Source organism: Drosophila subpulchrella, chromosome X (assembly GCF_014743375.2).
Source record: "Drosophila subpulchrella strain 33 F10 #4 breed RU33 chromosome X, RU_Dsub_v1.1 Primary Assembly, whole genome shotgun sequence".
Lineage (NCBI taxonomy): Eukaryota > Metazoa > Arthropoda > Insecta > Diptera > Drosophilidae > Drosophila > Drosophila subpulchrella.
In genome coordinates this window covers 13,957,390-13,977,454 of record NC_050613.1, presented here as the reverse complement: position 1 = coordinate 13,977,454, position 20,065 = coordinate 13,957,390, and the positions used below count along the sequence as shown (strand labels likewise).

The following is a 20,065-nucleotide window of genomic DNA, read 5'->3' as shown; positions in this document are numbered from 1 at the left end:
CTTGCTAATACCAAAATTTAATTTAAGCTGAAATAATAGAAACAATACAATAGCTGCTAAAGTTTAAATGTTATAAATAAGTACAGTTTACCAAGGTTTGTACATTGAATTGTAACAGTTGTGAAAGCGGCTTAATTTTAGGTACGTTTTTTTTTAGTTCCTTTATACATCGGAATAAAACACGTACATAAGACACGGCTTGACCTTCTGTCCAAGCCTTACTAAAAATAAATACGGTTATAATAGCTATGCGTAGAAAACCCTATACAGATACATGCTCGCTGCAGCCAGGGTTGCCTTCAGCATGTCTGAGTGCATGGTGTTGCACTTTTTGGCTCGTCTTCCCCGTCAGACATTTCTCATTAGCCCAGTCATCGGGTCCTTCCGCTTCATTCTTATTTTTCGGTGCCCGACAATGGGGAAAAGGCAGCAGCCAGGGTTGACCCCCATCCACCATCCGTTTGGGCCCAAAGTGAGTTGCAACTAATTTCAGTTTAATTTGTGTCAGTCTTCGCAGGCGTCTGCGTCTGCGTCTGCTCTTCCGCTTTCTTTATTTTCGCACTTGGCCCGGTTACTTATTATCCCTGAGCGACGTGTAAATGCTGCTAATGACGACGTCAAAAGATAGAAGCCGCCATCAGCAAGATACAAAAGGCCCCTCCCCCATTCGGATATCCCAACATCCCGACATCCCGCGGACACCCCGGCCTTAACGAGTTCCGAGTTTAATTTGCCGGATTTATTATTATAATTTGCGCTCAGTTCACATTTCGCGTTTCGGCGCTTTGAGTTTCGATTTCGATTCCCCACTAAGACGACTTTGACCCAAACACAGCCTGACAACCCTAAGCCAGGGTTGTCTGTCCGCCAAAAAGCCTGGAACAGGGCTTATTTTAATTTTAATTGCCAGCAGACACAGGATATTTTTGGCACAGCTAAAATGTGTGTATTGAGTTGCTTGTACACTTAGAAAAATGGTATGGCGGAGTTCTGAGGGTCTCTAAGAATATGTTAAATTTATAAATTAGGGTATTGAAATTCAGGTTACTTATATTATAAATAAATGTGATCATTTTGTATTCTTAATATTTTTGTATAAGCTACATGAATTTAACGACATTTGTTGCATATTAAGTTGGTTGGAAATCTTTTTCCACAGCGCCAATTCCATTATAAACACAACAGTATAATATCCATTTTCGGGACCACCCCGAGGGCTTTCCCTGCTGCAGTGGAAACCTGGCCAAAATTTTTGCCAGGCGATTTAAATAATTGACAGATTTTTGTGCGACGAGCGCCGTTGGCCATCATTGTTTGTATAGTCTGAGCGATTTTAGTGCCACCCCCCTCCATCCATCGAATGCCGCCCATGGAAATCAGCGGGAGGTCAATTGAACGGTCTTGCCCCCATCTCCAGGCCAAGAAAAAAAAACCATCAGTTGCTTTTGTTCATTGCGACCGTTAAGCTGTTTTATCTTTATGCGATTATGTCTGCTGTCTGTCCACGGACCACGCCCCCTGGGCACTAACCACCACCCACCGCCCCCTAATGCGTGTGCGTGGCCCAAAAGAAAAGGACGGAGCAACTCTTTGCCCAAAGGATTTGTGTTTAACAAAGTTAAGTAGAAGACGTGCTCAGGCACGTTTCCACAGCACCACCACCCACAAGCCACCGCCCACCGCCCACAGCCCACCGCCCACTGGAAAACCAACCACCCACCCCCCTTGGAGCACCACCCACCACCCCCTTGTTCTACATTTGAGCGCTGTCAATATTAGTGGCTGCCACTCGAAACTTTGCACAATGGCATTGGGGATATTTGAAAAACTGACAGATTCATTGGCGAGCCAGAAAAAGTGGGAAAAGCGGAAAATCAGGGCGGAAAAGAGGGAGGAAAATAGGGGTAAACCTAAAACAGGGAATGAAAGTGGAAGTGGGTAAATAGACAGAGACAACCACCAAAAAGGCAGTCTGACTTTCTAAAATTCCATTCACCATTATTAACTCAAATACATTTTTCAAAAATATGTAAAATATTGCAAATACATAAAAACTATTTCCAGCTACCAAAAAATTACTTCGAACTAACAACATCATTTTCTTTAATACAATTTTTGCACTAATTATTTTGAGAGAAATTCTAAGTAATTTAAGTAAGCACTGGGATCGAAATCTGGAAATGGTTGACATCTCCATAAATATATTTTAATCAGTGTTGTCGTATGCTGTTTTATTACATACTCTTTGGGATTTTGCGCTTTTAAGAAGACAGATCACATCCAGTATACTTTCAAATTTCCTTCGAGGTGTTATAAATGTTCAAAATGGGAGATTATCTGGTGACTTATCAACGTTCTTCATCTTATGGAACTTCTCACCAAAATAAATATTTCCTCCTTGGACACCGTGCTATTATCTTCAATATGATTGACATAATATTTATAAAAACATTTTTTAGAGCATATAACCCATTTTATATTTAATGCTAAGTGATTATTTTAATGTGTTTTATTACTCAAAGAGTAACATCCCTTTATTATATTTGTGAAGGACACTCAAAAGACCGCCCTAGTTCCCTTCCCTTTCTATTTACTTTCCCTTCCCATTTATTAACCATCTCGGTTGGATCTTTCCATTTCATTGCCATCTTGTCTGGCTGAGAAATAAAATATTTTGTGCTAATTTTGTCACGGCCTCCCTTTTGATTTTCCCCCGCAGCTTTTCCATTTCCCAATTTCCCCTTTGATTCGTTGCCATTCGGAGGCAACAACTTTTTGTCAGTTGTTTTAACTTGGCCTCGGGACAGGAAAATGGGGCGGAGGAGTTTTCTTTGCTGCCGAAGAAGTCGGAAAATAAGTGGGTTAAGGGGTTGGGAAAAGGGTGAGGGGTGAAGGGGAGGGGAGTTAGGAAGGGGGGGAGGGGACTTTTGTGTTATCAGCAGTCAGTTAGTAGCGCAAAACTTTTTAAACGTTTTCGAAACAAGTTGAAATTTAAATAAACCTTTCCAATTTTTTGACGATGCCATTAACTCTGAGCAGTTTAGTTCCCCCGTCTCTTTCGCTCTGCCGTTATCTCCATCTCTTTCCAGCTGACTTTCGCTATCTCTTTCGTGTGACTCGCAGACCTTAGACAACAAAATCGCCAGAGAAATGAAACTTTGTGTGTAATTTTGGCAAATAAAAAATTTGAAGAAAAACAAAAAGCAACTGCAACTTTGCAAGGAGTTCTGGGTCAAAAAAAAAACCCCTTAAGCCCGCTTAAGCATCCCAAAAAACCTGCAACATAAAATCGACTTAAATTTTTATTGCCGGAAAAAAGCCTTTGTGCAAAAGTAAAATCGCTAAAATCGCCTTATGGCCTTGCATTCTTAGCCCACAGCTGCCCACCGAATATATACAGTGATCTCTCTTAAAAGGAAACACTAGGTATTACAAATAAATTATGAGAAATATTAAAAATATTTTAAAAGTAAAAGATTTTTTTGTTTTAAATTTTTTTTTTTTTTTATAGTTCGCTGTTTACAGTGTTCACTTTATATACATGTATTTGATTCTTTTTTTCGCCCTGCACATAAAATAACTAGAGCATCTGGCCAAGAAGAAGCAAGAAACAGAAAAATAAGACGAAAAATAAAAGAAGATGCAGCCGAAAAGCGCTTCAAAAAGTGCCAACAAAATAATAAAAAGCAAACTTTTTACCAAGTTGACTTTGACACATTGGGCCAAACACAAACGCACGGCCACAAACACACAAATGTTGGAAAGGGACAGACAGGAAAAGTGCTAGAAAGAGATGGCCAGCGACGGCGCGAAAGAGACGGGACTAAGTGCCAAGTTCATGCGAGCATGAAAATGCCCGAAAAATAAGTGCAACTGAATATTTATTTGTCTTGCATCAGGCTAAATGAAAGTGGACATAAATAACTTCTGAATTATTTACTCCAAAATGCATATTGCCTATATTTATGGCCATCTATTTTTGAATCAGGCTGCCAAAGTGAGGAAAACGAAGAGCATTTAATATGGTTAGAGAACCAACGAGCACAATTGAAGTCCAACCAGACTATAAATGCAGTTTTATTTTATTATAACTAAATATAATATTTTAAATATAATTAAAGATTGAAACATACCAAAAATGAATTGCATACATACCTTGTAACCTATAGTTACAATTTCATAATAAAAGTAAAGATACTTAAAGTTAAAAATTAATTGCATACAAGGCTTGTAACCTATAGCTACAATTTCATAATCAAAGTAAAGATATTTTAAGTTGTGTAATTTAAATATTGTAACACATGAAAAAAATTATACGAACATATTTCTTTTTATGTGGAACCACTTTTGTAACCTTTTTTATCATAATGTTTTTTATTAAAAAATGTTCATTAATGAATCTGAATGCCACAACAATAATGTTGCTGCTTTATATTTAATAATGCGAGTATTTATAGAAAACTTTGGCTGCTCTTTTTTAATACTCAAATAAAAATATATAGGTATATAAATATATAAGATGAAATAAATATTTTAAATATATAGATAAATATAAATTCCCACAAATAATCCAGAGATGTATGGAATAATCTGCCTGCTAGAGAAAGACTCCACTTGCCCCATTAATTTGCCTTATCGCGGGGCTCGTGTAATTAACATCAGCTCTTTGGCAAACTAATAAGCCAAGTAAAAAACGCGAGGAAGGCCAAGAAAAGATATGGTCCGCGAGTCGAGAACAAGTCGAAACGAAGTGAGATTAATGGATTTAATCGCGAAAAATCTGTGATAAGCTCGCGGATAAATGGTGGCTCATTAGGACCACTGGTGGGCTGGCCCAAAAATATTCTGTAGCTATAAAAGTCTGCAAATTGCCGTGGAGCACTCACAGTTTAGCCAGAGCATTCCAGGTCAAAGCAAAATGCCCAATCCTCCGAAGAGCTATCTGCTCCGTCTGGTCATCCTTTTGGCCACCATCAACCTGGCCAGGATGGCACCGCGACAGGTCATCCCACTCGACTTGAAGGAGCTGCTTGGGGGCTTCAATTTCCCGGAACCGCAGGAGAAGAACCAAGAGATTCCCGAGCCGCGTGGCCTCTATGTGAACCTGGATGTGGGTCAGGATGGCCAGCAGGATGAGCTGCAGCAGGTGCTCCTGGTGACCAGTGGCCTGAGTCCCACGCAGATTGTCCAGCGGCAGGCCGATGATCAAAATCTCCGGAACCAGGGCAGACACTTTTTTAAGAACGGCGCCACGGTGTTTGTGTTTTCCGGAATGAACTCCGGTGGAATCACCAACAATAATACCAATAACATTAATACCAATGCCACGGCCACTCCGGCAGCCGCGTCGACGACGGCCACTCGAAACACGGAATTCATCCGGGCTCCAATTGGCTATCCGGCCGGACTGCCGATGCAATATTTCCGGAAGCGACAGGATGACGCCCTATCGCCGGCAGTATCCTATCCGGATCTCTTTGGCTGGAACGAGGCGGCCTTCTACGGCGGCGACTTGGGCGGTGGCTATGCCGGATTGGGTGGCCTCAATGGCGGCTACAGTCCGCTGGCGGGAGTGCCCCTGGTGCCCATCACCATTGGCAACGAGGTGCGGTATATTCCGATGAATCTCCGCATGTACCGGCAGCTGGCCAGGAGTCCAGCTCCTCCTCCGCCGGCCATCAGGGAGCAGGACGATCAGCTGGAGGAGGACGACATGTCCGCCTTTGGCCTGGCTCCCCAACTGGATGTGATGGAGCTGGAGGATGTGGAGCAGGCCGACGAGGCGGCTCAGGGTCAGGGTCAGGGTCACTCGGTGGCCGGTTCACCCGGCTATGGGATCTTGGGCCAGCGGCTGAGACCACGTCCTTTGGTCAGGAGGCGACCTCTGCAGTCCCTGGCCCAAAACATTCGTCGGGTGCAGTACCTCAAGAGGTAACCATTGCCGGAAAGGAACTCAAGCGGAACTTACTGACACCTAGACTTAACCACCACTTTTTTTTTTGTAACATAAACTCAATAAAACGCATTAAAAAATCAACTATTTTTGTGTTATAAATAAGTTTTAAATCAAATTACCACTTCTGCATTTGCTCTAATCTTTGCGGAGTGACCAACTTTAATTGAAATCAATTGCACTGACAGCCCAATAACAGCAACTAGCCCAAGTTGTCAGCAGATTTTAAGCGAAGAGCCAAACAGAAATGGCTGTATCTCATCTTTATAACAGCTGTGTATCTAACTTTAGAATCTAATCATATGTTTATTCAGTAAAAATAAAGGTTTTAGTATTTTTTCCCACTTTAACAACAATACTCAAATAATAGGTAAATAACATTTCTTACATTTATTTAATATGTGATCCAAACATGGAAATATTTAATTGAACAATTTAAATTTGATATTCTTTTTTAATGATGTAAAATAAATGTAAGATTAATATGACTAATGTTTTATCTAACATTTTCTACATTCATTTGAATATTTTCATCTTATCTATGTATTTATTGTTTTCTACATACTTCTCCACTTTTTTTAAACAGTAAAATAATTTACAATCTGTATTTGTCAACATGTTGATCTCAACATTATTATTTGCAATTCTCATTGAAACTGCACCTTTAAAATTTGTTTAATTTATAAAACAACTATTATTTTGGACCCATCTGTATGAATGCAGCACTCTTTTCGCGAAACTCCTCATCTCTTCGCCGGCCCAATAATATTAAGTTGATAAGTTTTTCCATTGGCCGGAAAGAAAACTTTTCAATTTGCGAGCAGAGCCTCGCTTATTACCCATAAACATTTTACATGAGGTTGGGGAAAAAAGTTTCCATAGCTCAGAGGAAGGATCTCTATGAAATAGATGCGCTAACTAGATCAATTTTAATTTGCTGCCAAGACAATTCAATCAGTCAAAAATATGGACTTCTCTGGGGCCAGGGGATGGTGTGCATGGAAGTTCTGTCAAATTATCTGGCAAATGTTTGCGGAGGAAATGAAGAAAATGCCAAATGGCAAAATGGCAAATAGTAGGAGTTTTCCCCACCCACTCCGCCCGATTTCTGTGTGTTTGTGTCTAATTGATGGCAGCATTCTGGGCTCTCAACTGTCGGGAGCTCAATAATAATAACAGATAGATGTGGACTCACCTCCCACAGTTCGCACTGGCAAAAACCTAACGGAGACACAATAACAAATTAAATAAATATAAGAAGCTTTTAAGTTAATAGAAAATTCTATAATTGAATTTTATGTCAAACATCGGCTGGCTTCCACTTCAGAGGGCCACAGACACTTGGAGATATTTAATCAGAAATGCAAGCAAAATAATAACTGAAGATGGAATTCTTTCAGTTCGGAGTATGTATGTAAAACACACAAAAACACAGGCACTAATTTAAATTATTGATTGGCCAGGCAATATAAATGGAATTTCAGCCATGCACAAATGGAGAAAAAACATGCAAGTTATGATTGAATCGTGGCTTTTTAATTTCCCCATTAAAATAGCATCTTCATTTAGTGAACGCATATTTTATACTTCGCAATTTATATTCAAGAGATGTTAATTGATTGTTGTAAGTGTTTCATTGTTGTTTTTCCACTCACATATATTATTTATTAAGTTATAGGTATTGCATATGTAAACCCGATATAAAAAGGAGAAGCAACTTTAAAAGTTAAGGCCAAAAAGTGGCTTTAATTTAAATAGAAACCATGAAAAGAAGGGTCTCTTTGGCTGCCAACTAAAATGGGTCCAAAGAGAAATGTGAAAAGTATTCGCCATGGCAATTTTATTTCCGAGCTCCCTGAACCTTTCATAGATTTTCCAGCTCGAAGTTCCACTTGACCCCAAGTGTTACAAAAGAAATAATAACGATTATAGTAAATACAAAGTTGGAGGGAACGTCGAGATATTGACACAACACTCTGGATGATTACGGAAAAACATTTTGCCAGTCGGGTGGTAAAGCTCAGGGCAAAGGAAATATCAAAATAGCACCGACACACGTAGTCAAGTAGCTTTGTATTCTGTATCTTGTGTCTTGTAACTTGTATCTTGTGCTCTGCAGTCTGTATCTTTCGCCTGTCAGAAACCTCTGCGTGTGCGTGCTGGCGAGAGTTTTGTGGGAAACACTTTTCAAGATTAAAACAAAAAGATTTAAGTGAATTATGCCAAAGTTATTTGCCTGGTGGTGCGGCTCACGCACTCGACACTATCCTTCGAGAAAGCCACATTATGCCACAGATACTGGTCGTGTAATATAAATATGTGCAGGCAAATAAATTCAGTACCACCGAGGTCGGAAAAATAGTAGTCGGCTAACAAAAAATAAATTGCCTAACATAATACATTTTTTTAATAATAATGTTGATAATTTTAAAATTGGCATAATTACTATAAATTCTAAAATATTTTTTCTTGTTCGAAAAAGACACATTAAACTAATACCTTAAATATTACCTCTTATTTTATATTTTAAAAGCAAACATTTTACAAATAAAATACAAATTATTATATTATTATTTTGCACAGTACTGTGCTGTTTTGAGGCGGGCGGACATGAGTACGTTTATTTATTTATACAGCCCGGAATATCTTTGCCCTCGAGTTTTTCCCCTTTGGCCAGTGCAGATTTATGCGAACGCATGTTTATTGTCGAGTTTATTAGATTTGATTTACTGCCCGGTGGTCGGAGAGATGTCGGTTTGTCTGGGCGTAGCCAGAGATACTTTCCCCATCAAGAGCCGACAGTCGACTTCCCGTTCTGAGCCGCCCAATAATTGCATGTCATCAGGGGCATCACGCAAGATGTGTCACTCTCTTTTCTGTTTTGTTCTGAGGCGGGTGAAATTTTTAATTGCACCGCTTGCCACATAGGTGCTATAAGAACGGAGGTCTTCGATCCCAGTCCGAACACTGCCTAAGGAACCCCGACGCCATGCAGATCCACCGGAACACATCCGCACTTCTTGTCGTCTTTCTGGCCATTTTGGCCCACTGCGAGTCGCGTAGAACCGGTGAGTTCAGATACACTCGTAAACAAGATATTTATCCTTCATTACTAAAAACTGAGATTTGGGTTTTAAGTTAAGATACGGTTTTTAGACTTTTTTTAAAAAGATTTTTTTAAATATTTTTTATTATCTGCTTAAACCATAATAATAAGTCTTCAAGAATTTATTTATAAAATAAAATAATTTTTTTTTTCGTATTAGGTTTATCACATAATTAATTCAAATTAATAAGTATGTAAATAAAATTTAAAAGGCCTAATTTATTTTTAAGCAACAACTTTGTTTATATTATAAAGTTTTAGCTTGCCAAAAATTTTTGTAAGAAATGTATGTAATTGTAAAACATATTCTTATAAAATAAAACAACTGGCATGATTTGAACAAGTATACATATAAAATGTTCTTTTAATATTTGGTTATAAGGAAACATATATGTATGGCCATCTTAGTTATCCTTTTCATCGTATGTAATCGTATGTAATTTCTGCAATTCAGCCTACCGCCTTCCGAGGGTCCAAGGACGCAGTGCCTCCGGCATTCCTGCGCCACAAGATGTGGGATCCGGTCGGGATCTGATGAAGAAGTTCATGATGATGCGGGACCTCTTCCAGCAGCCGCCCAGTGACAATGTGATTGTGCTCTCACAGCCTTCGCCCTCGACCACGACAACGACGACGACGACCACTGGTTCGCCCACCACAACGACCTTTACCACGACCACAACCACGCCCACTACGAACAGTACGGCTCGAGCTCTGCAGGAAATCATGCATCCCACGGATCCACACGACGATGATGACGATGATGAGGGGCAGGAGATACCAGTGACCATGACCATGACTGGCCGAGCTCTCGAGGATCGCCTCGGTCTGCCAGAGGTCCAGGAGGAGCAGGAGCCCCAGGAACTGGATACCCACAAGCAGAAGGTATCCCAGTGGCCCAAGAAGTTCCGACTAAAAGGCGTACAATTGGGTAGAAAAAGAAACCTGGTCAAGAAGAGCCACCGCCGAGTTCACAAACGTCCTCAGAAAAAGAAGCGACATCAGAAGCGGAAGGTCAACAAAAAACAGTCGGCCAATCAGCAGCGAAACTCGGAGTCCGCGGTCAACTTCATAGAACCCTATCACCACGATGGACAGCCAAAAACCCAAGCTGCTCAGTCCGCCTCCGACTCCCGATTGCAGCGCATCTGGCGGCGCTTCCAAATCGCCAACTAAATCCACCAATATACCATAGTAATATGTTTTTTTTTTCATATTTTTTTAAGTGCAACAAACTAGGCAAATTCATGTGGGTTCCAACTGTAAGCCATAACTTTAATACCACATTAAATAAAGAAAATATTAAGTGAGTACCAAGTGAATCCACAGGGTCTTTTTATTTTTATTTATTTCTAATTTTAGGTTAATGGCAAAAAAAAAGTATTTTATTTTTTGCATATTTTCTACAGATTTTTCAATTAGTATTATATAACATACAAATATTTTGTGAATACTTGTATATCCCTTTTTCATCGAATTTTTATAAATACTACGCTGAAGTGCTATTAAATTCCAGTGCTTTTCTTCCAATTAAATATCAGCGACATTTTTGTTCAACTCTTCAGGTGAACAGCCGAGAACAAAGGAGAGATGGCAAATAATTGAATATCTTGAAGAGGTTTTAAATTTCATTTTGCCATATTTTATGGCAAATTGGGCAAGAACAAAAGGTATATATTTGTGCGGGTATTCCGTACAGACTTTTGACCCTGAAACTTTTCGCGCGGCACGTAAAACAAAATGGTGTGACTTTAAAAATCCTTTTTCCCTCTTGTGAGTTCCTCGAGAACAATTGATAAGCGTGGGCAAAAAGGTTTGGATTAGGCCAAGTCAACGACTTGCCGCCAATTCTATATAAATAAATAAAAAAAGGGCCACCAGGGGCCAGACGAAATATGGGCACATGATATCCTGCCGCCGACTGTGGCAAGTTCAAGGATATCTGCCCCGCCCATGAGCAATGGAAAAAAATCGTGAGCCGGACCCAAAAACCGACTCAAAGGGCTGTGACGCGTGCACAAAAGGCAAACAAATAAAAGGTTACCTTAAACATTTTAATAAAAAAATCAAAATTTATAAGAAATATTTTAACCTTTATAAAAACACAAATATTGATCTTCACATGTTTTAATTAATAGAAATATGTATACATGTTTAAGTTTTCTTAATGGTTATTAAATACTATTTTTTACAAATATTTCATACTTAAATTATTTAGTACAGAAAATAAACTACTTAGAAGAAGTATGAGCTAATATAAAATACTTCTTTAAGTTTCCTTTATTGGATATTAACGAAATGCTTATAAAAATATTTAGGATTTAATCATATCATATCATATCAAAGAATAATAAAAATGTTTCATAATTTTTTATTTTTATAGGTGTATATTTCATATGTTTCCAGGTCTTAAAGATTTTCTCAGTGCATGGTGGCTTCTTCATTTCTCCGCTTTCTCCCGTCGACTGTGTTTATTTTTTCAATACCCGAAATTTGTGCAAATTGGCAAATTACGCATAAATAGCGGAGAGAAGCCGCCGTCTTCAGGGGAATTGAACTTTTGACGCTGTCAGGTTCTCAGAAATTTATCTACAGATCTACAAAGATTTGAGGGGAACGCGAACCGGTTTTCACCGATTAATTGGCTTGGCTTGGAGGACAGACAAGATCAACTCTGTCAAAATAGGCAAAGATCTTCGGCTGGCTGAATGATTTAAGCTGGATGATTGGTTAGCTAGATAAAGAAAGCAGCATTATATTAGGTCAAAAGGTCAAAGAGGTTAAAGAAAGCTGTAGAAAGTGTGAGATGAAGACAATGGAGACTTATAGTATTTTTAAATTTTAAATTTAAATTCAGTATTTGCACTTAAATTATGATAATGTTAATCAACTAAAATAAAATCAATTAAAAATAGTTACCGAAAATTTAGAAGATGACCAATTTGACTTTCATTTTTGTTTTATACTTCTCGTTCGAATTCTAAGTTTTTGTTCAACTATTCCTTTTAAAAATGGTATATAAACGTATTAAAGACAGATTGAATAAATATTCATAATTTCGAAATTCAACTGTCAACGAACTGAGCAAGAAATGTGAGGAAGTAAATGGCGTAACTCTAATTGCGACCGTAATTGATACGTTTCCGACTGCTCGGATCGGTTGGTAAGGAAGTACCCCTCTAATTGCCAATTAATGCGGCAAATCCTCGGGATCCGCGGCACAAAGTCATCCAGCTGGGCATCCCCATCTCGATGCCCTCGGATTTTGGATTTCAGGAAGGTCTCGAGTGGCGGGCCAAATCAAAATCAATACGTCGAGTCGTCGTCATGGCTTCTGCCGTCTTACATGTTACTTCACCTTCGACCCCGATCCACCGCGCCCCGCCACGCCCCTCCCCGCCTTCCTTTTCTTTTTGTGGGGAAAAGGATATTGAAAAAGGCGCCGCTCGGGGAAACTTTTTTCATTTTTAGTTTGTCAAGTTGGCACAAAAGGGCGGCGACGACGCCGCCAACTTCAAGTTTTTCTCTATAAAAAGGCACGGGGGGTTCGGGGGAAATACCAACTTAACATTTGCACGCTTAAAATGCCCAAAAAAAAAAGGGGAGAAAGCCAAGTATAAGGAGGCGGACCAAGTGCTAAAGTTGGTCCTAACTCCGGGGGAATCCAGCCCCCCTGCCCCCTTTGGGCCACGCCCCCTTGACCCGCCGCCTTTGTGCCGACAACTTCAGTGCACTTTCCCTGCATTTCCCCGCCCCTTTCCCCTTTCTTACTGCAATCTCTTCCGACGCTTTTCCCTTTAGTCTCGTTGGTCTTCTTCTAACCATTTGCTCGTTGGCCAAAATACATTGCCTACTTTTCGGCGGAGGTGTCTGGCGCCACCTAGCGGCAGCAACGGGCAAATTCGGGCTTTTACAGTGTTCCCTGCCTAAAAACATTGATATAACTGGAAAATGTTTACACAAATGAGATGAATTCGGGATGTCTGGCTTTCACCATGTTTATGAATATAATTAATTTCAAAATTTCTGACACGAATGGCAATTCAAGCCTTAATGCATCTCATTTTGAAATTACGAAATGCCAAATCATACACACCCACCGGGCACACATAAATCGGTATAAATTATGCACGAGTGCGACAAAAATGGGCGATTTGCAGAGGGTTTGGCGGCAGGTGGTAATACAAAAGCAATTGTATAATTGCATTTTAATGTGATGACTGCTGCAGTTTTACTGCCCGCAGCATCAGCAACTGCAGTAGCAACTGCAGTAATAGACAGCAACAAATCAGCAAAATTCCGCAAAGGCAAATTAATGAAACCAGGGCGAAAATTAGACGTTACGACATTATAAAGAATAATTAAAATGTAAAGAGGGAAGCTTAATTATATAAGAAAAAAGGATATTTTTCTGCTAATATATATGATTGTTGATATCAATCGTTTGCTCTCTAATCCGTTAATATCCATCTTGCTTGAAAAGAATAATACAAAGATGTATTTTTGATAAGTTCCTTTTTTATGCATAAAATACCATCTTGCTTCGAAAAAATATTTAAAAAAATGTTTCTTATTTAATGATAGAAAAAATATAACAAATAATAATCAAATAATAAATTCCACTTAAACTGATGCACTTGGCCGAAATTCCCCAGGGGAAAATTTACCTTAAATTGAACTTATAATCTCCTGAACTATGGCCAAATGCATTATGGCAAACGATTCAGCTTGGCTAAGCATGGCCACAAATTATTCGAAATTAACAAAAATGAATGGCCAAATTGTTTTAATTAAATGGCAATTGCAGAGCAGACAACTAAGTATGCATTTCGTCATTCACTAAGTCTAAAACCAATTCGAATCCATGGGTATATTTATAATGGCAAGGCACTTTTGATTACGAGTGTGGGCTAGGGTTTGGCATTAGAATTGGCTGGCTGGTGAATAAATGCTGCATGTCTAAATTAATGCCAGCAATTAAAATGCTTAACACTCGTTGAGGAACACCCAACCCTATCAACTCACTCGGTTGGCAAGTACCACAGGTATCCAATTGTATTCCCAGCCTCAGGCTACATATGTATCTGTGTATCTGTGTATCTGCAGCTGCATTTGGGAGGACGAGGAGTATCCTGCAGGATAAGCTGCCTGTCGACAGCTTGTGGCCATTGTAAGTATCTGCGGTGGACCTACTGCCTTCGAGATGAATTTTCCACATCGCAGGAGCACTTCTTGAGCTCAGACCTTCAGAGTCCTGAGTCCTGAGTCCTTGCTGCGTGGTCCAATGTCCCAAGTCCAGAGACGGGAATCTACATCATTGTATTGTCCGAATCTGGTCAAATGTTGGCCAAGGCACATGGTATTGTTGTCGTGCCCATTGTTCCAGCCGCACAGTGGGGCGCATCCACTTTATATTGCCTTAAATACAGATATGCAAAATAAAAGATAATTTTTACGAATATTGATAATATTAAACTTTATATAGTTCAATAATTAACAAAGTAATATTATCTCTTTACATATTTAAAAATAAAATCTAAGTATTAATTAACACTTAAATTTATTTTTATTAAAATATTTTTTTATACTTTTTGTATTTATGAAGATAGCCCAATTGTTTTTTTAAAACAAACATTTTTTGCTTTTCCAAATTTAATAATTCCAAATTTAATAATACTTAAAATAATAAGTTGAACCTTACCAATAATATAAATAGGATAGTGTTTATTTATATAAAAAGGAAATACTTTCAAAATTGGTTAAGAAACAAATGCAGGAGTTAAGACCAGCACAAAATAATTTTCCGAAATATTTTTAAGTCTTTTAAACTATTTAACACCTTATTTCCCATTTCAGATCTGTGTTGGTGGGGTTAAATGGCGTCGCTTTTGGAATAAAGCCCCACTGTTCCATAGCCAACTAATGCCGATAATTATAGTGCTGATGATGCATTGAAAATCTGGCCCAGAACCTCTGTGCCAGGCAAAAGCAATCGAGCTGACTGATGTGCTCAACTAATTCAAGGAGTGAAAAGTGGGGAAAAGGGGCAATTGGACCGACCACCGACTGAATGACTTCTGTCCGGAAAATGTGAAATCTAAAATCTGCCACAATCAGACAAATGGACGGACAATAATTTCCATGTAAACGGTGGGAAACTCGAGCTTCGCTTAAATAAATATCTAGGCGAGCTGCAATGCTAAGTGCACTCGGCCTTCTCAACAAGGGCTTTTAAATGTTGACAAGATGGCTAAAATACATGGTTAAATGGTAGTTTAATCATGGAGTAACTTCAAATGCTATTCATTGAACTAAGCTAGACCATAAAATATAAATATAAATATAAATACTTTTTGGCCTAAAAGTAACATCTAGTATTTTACAATATATTTAAGTTAATACAAAGAATACCCCATTTTGCCATCCCTGTTTGCCAGAATTTAATGAGCAAACTTGGCCATTTTCCGGACTATTTCTATGAGTGTCTGACGACTGATAAAGGGGTTTCAAGTTCTTGGGGACCGAAAAAAAGGGGAGGACGTGCTTTTAGGCATCTGTGCACTCGACTCTCCTCTCGAAAGGCGCCAACAATGAAAGCCAGCTGCAATTTAATTACCGCTACAGGGGCGGGTTAAATGGGGGGGTGGGATTTGCCAGGTTTTCCAGATGGACTGCCGCCTCTGCGTCCATAGTTTTGGGCATATAGTTGCATATTGCCGGATACTTAATCCTTCCCCCCCCCCCCCCCCCCCCCCCCCCCCCCCTCGGGCTTAATCCCCTTCCCATTGTCCCTGCAATCGAGTGCTCCTCTTGCTGGCTGTTGCTGTTGCGATTATTGTGAAAATAAAAAGAAAATCGCATAAAAATTTTACTACCAGACTATCCCATGAAAACCACTTTTTGAAGCACCCTTTTCTCTTAACCCTTTACTGTGAATATAGTTATTTTCGGTAAACGTAGTTAATAATACAGAAAATCTTTCTTTCAACGGCGGTCGAGAATATTTGCTTAACTAACCTTTAGACTAATTGCTCCATCAATATGTTAAGACTTCATAAGTATAAAAGCTAATATTAACACTAGAATGAACTGAAAACGCTGGAAATCACTTTGCCTTGATAGCACCCTCTTTTCTTAACCCTATAGCGTTTGTAAAAAAATATTTTTAGAAATGCATTTATTACTAAGAAAAATATTTTTTTTTCACCAAAATTAAATTTACGTAATATTAAAACAACAAAATTAAGTAAGATATTTTAAGCAGAGACTAAAAATCCCTCGATTTTATATATTTCCTGAAATGAACTATACAAAAGTTAGATATACGGATTAATCAGGCCAAGGTCGTTGGGCGTTTTTAATAAAATTTAGAACTTCAATAGGGTTTATAAAGAAAACAACAAATCCAAATTAAAGAGAAACAAGGGGTTAACCCTTTGCAACCTTTGGGGGCTTTTGTTGCTGTGGCAACGGGAAAAGCGTTGGCGCTCTAACAAAAGATGCAACCACTGGTAAGCTGCAACCGCACCCCCCTTTTAGTCCACGCCCCCTTTTGCCCGCCACCCATGACCATGCCCCCACGCTTCGCTTAACTAATTAGAGCGTGTGAGAAAATGCGCGCAAAGCGTGGGCAGAGGGGTGGTTAAGGGGGTGGCTTATGGGGGGGTGTGGGGTGGTTGCAAACAGGTAAAATGGGGGTGGCAAAGGGGGGTCCTCTGCGCCCTTCATTCGCCTCCCATTTTCGCCCAACATTTGGTCGGCTCATTGAGTCATGTTTTCTGTACAGGTTTGGAATTCGATAATTGTTTTGAATTAAATTTACCATTTGATCCAAACATTTTGTAGTTCATGATGGCATTATGTATATGTAAAAAAGTTATGCATGTTAGGCATAGACTGTGCTGATAATGAGTTCATATATTGGGAAATTAAATACGGATGAATGATGTCAAGCCAGAATTTTGGTTGCAATAAGTTCCCTTTTAATAATTAATTTTATTTATTTACTTGTACATACCTAGGTGTTTATTCTAGTAATTGCAGGGGTGTCTTTAGCTACAGCAAAGTGAACCCATTTGAGGGCTCTTTAAGCATCAACAAGTTCTTAAGCGTCGCCTCCCCGGGGACTTAAACGAATTTTCCCGCAGCTGCCATCTTGAGTACGTCCGTCATTCTCCGCCCACCAATCCGTGGGGGGCGGGGCGGTGTGGCGGTGGGCGTGGCCACGGCTTCTAGGCCAACTCGGAAAAAAACACATTTCAATTTTCCACATGGGAAATGTCGCGCGCCGAACCAATTTATGATATCCGCAAAAGTGGCAAAGGCAGGAAAAAAGTAAATAAATAAAAATCGACAAAAAAAACGAAACAAAAATACTGAATACCAGAGAGGCGATGGGGGCGATGGGCGTGGCACCGGACCACGTTGACAGCAAATAATAAAAACAAGTAGATGGCGTAGAAGAAACGTAAATTTCATCGGATAATTGCGAATCATAAATGCGCTAAAGGAGACATAGGTCATAGCTTGAAGAAATGACATCGAGGACTAAGCTTTAACTCAGATGAAAAATAAATTTTAACATAATTCTAGCGATGAAAAAAAATATAAAACCATTTATAAGGATTACGATTTACATGCATAATGCATTTTATTTAATTATATTTATAATAGTTGGAATATTTGAAATATTTTAAAAATATTTCTGATCCTTGTAAATATTATTAAAATAAATTAAAGCAACTTCCAGTGCCTTAAATATTATTAAACTTAACTATACTTAATTCAAAAGATATATTGTACTGGCATTTGTGAGTGCCAAATGCCCAAGGATTCGACTATGCCCCACTTTAGTTCGCACTCATATGTCAATTCTGTTTGCAGAGTGCATAAAAAATATTGAAAGCGAATAATATTTATATCGCGTGTCGGTATCCATTATGCCGCGTTGTATCTATCTGTTCGTCTCTTTCCCATTCCCAGAAAAACAAAAGCACGCATATAAATAAGTTGCAAATAAAGCGAAGCGTATTGGTAATAATTTTAAAATTTATGTTTATTTACAATTACAGTTTATTTGCCAAATGCACACAAACAACGAAAGCAAGATTCACGCACACACCACCAGTTGACCACGCCCCAAAGGGGCGGCCCAAAATAAATTTCCAATAACATTTTGCTCAAATCTTTAGGCCATTTAAATATTTGATTAAATACCCTCCACATGTTTGATGTGTTATCAAACTATTGAACATTAATGCTTGATTTGTTAGTTAAATCAAATATTTTCAAATACTTTCCGCCCATTATATTTTTATTAATATTTTATATTTATGGGTGAATTTTATAGAGGCACTGCAATAAATATGCAAATCTCATTCATAACAAAAGATATTCGATACCATTTCCGAATTACCGAATAATTAGCCACAAATCAAGTGTTCGCAAAAAATTAATCAACAAATATTCAGAGGCAGCAGAAATGTATATAAATACACGCATTTATGTTAATGCAATTATTGCTTGACTTCGCTTAGACAGCGCTTAATAAATGTTTATTAATCATATTTGTAAACAAATTGCCATTGCGCACCATTTGTGAGCAATTATTTATTTATGCCAATAAACATTTTCCATTTTCCACTTTGCAATTTGCATTCCGATCCGCCACGCCCCCAATGCGCCCGCCCCTCCGATAGCTTTAATCCAAGAGTTTGCATTCAACATTTTTATTATTGAATTTTAATTAATTTAACAAATAATGGCCAGCGAGAGCAAAAACAAATTCGGATTTATGTGCAGCACAAATTATGAATTACAAAATGCTCTACATTTTCATTTTGTGCATCATTTGGCAAACATGATTTTAATTTAATTTTCTACACAAATATATGTGCTGATACTATGATTTAAAATAAATACTAATTGTGCTTAAAGTAATGGTCGTGGTTCTTTTAATGTAAACAATTTTGTTATAGTTTCCTGAAAATACAAATTGTTTTGAGAATCTCTTTTGTTTTGAGTTTCTGAAGCAAAATTCAATGAGACGCTGATCCAATTGAGGCCCACTCTTTCGATATCCCGATGAGCGATATAATCGATATGCCAGGCCTATGCCACGCCCATAAATTGGCTTAATACCATCCAGGGTGGACCGGGCAAAAAACAACAAGTCAAAAAAACGTTGAAAACACGACTGAAAAAACCGGGGAAATAAAAGGCAGCGAAAGACGAAACAAAGAGAACTGTAATTGATATTTGCTTTATGTGCTTGTGCACACAGCGAAATTGAAACAGTAAACATATTTTAACATATGCCCAGACATATTTACTTTTATGACTTCTGCCGGCCCGAGTTCCCAATCCCGGTACCCGATACCCAATACCCGGTTCACCCGGTTGGTGGCGGAATCGAGGAACACGGCGTTCGTCACTCGATGCGAAATCGATAAAAATAATTACCCTAAAGTGACGTTGGGAAATCGGTATTGAGTAGCTCTATACGAACACTAAACTTAGTGTTAAGAACTAGGTATTTTATGTACGATTTGTTTTCTATAATTATCAAAAACTCTTTTTAGCCAAGTCAATAACATTTTAATAAAAAATAAACATATAAGATTTAGTGTTTTTTCAGTAGAACTTGACGGCCACTAGCACCCACTGCTACTTTATACTTTTTTAATTTTACACCCATCGGATGCATGTTGGAAAATCCTTTAGCGCTGGCAGCTGTTGATTTTCCCCTTGCTATGTGAATAATGTTGAAATTTAATTATACATAATTTAAGCACAATTCCAACTGTGAGTCTGCAAAAGAGATGGAGTACTTAGGTGCACTCAGAGGAAAAAACGTAACCTTACACAGAAGAAAATCGATTGGTAAAATTAATATACAATAGTTATTGGGTCCCCAACCGTCAAATGGTAAATTTTACCCATCAAATGGTTGCTCTTACGTAACACGTAAACGTAAGGGTTACTAATAACTAATTTCCAAATTCCAC

General features: G+C 38.6%; 2 protein-coding genes across 2 annotated transcripts; both read left to right on the top strand.

Moving 5' to 3' along the window:
- The first annotated feature begins 4,915 nt into the window (after positions 1-4,915).
- Positions 4,916-5,935, top strand: LOC119558061. The gene has a single exon (XM_037871212.1). The coding sequence runs from the start codon at positions 4,919-4,921 to the stop codon at positions 5,933-5,935; it is 1,017 nt and encodes a 338-aa protein (XP_037727140.1). The 5' UTR covers positions 4,916-4,918.
- A 3,007-nt stretch (positions 5,936-8,942) lies between these two features.
- On the top strand, positions 8,943-10,235 carry LOC119558167 (activating signal cointegrator 1 complex subunit 2 homolog). Its single transcript, XM_037871430.1, has 2 exons — positions 8,943-9,021; positions 9,514-10,235. The coding sequence occupies exons 1-2, from the start codon at positions 8,943-8,945 to the stop codon at positions 10,233-10,235; spliced, it is 801 nt and encodes a 266-aa protein (XP_037727358.1).
- The last annotated feature ends 9,830 nt before the right edge of the window (positions 10,236-20,065 follow it).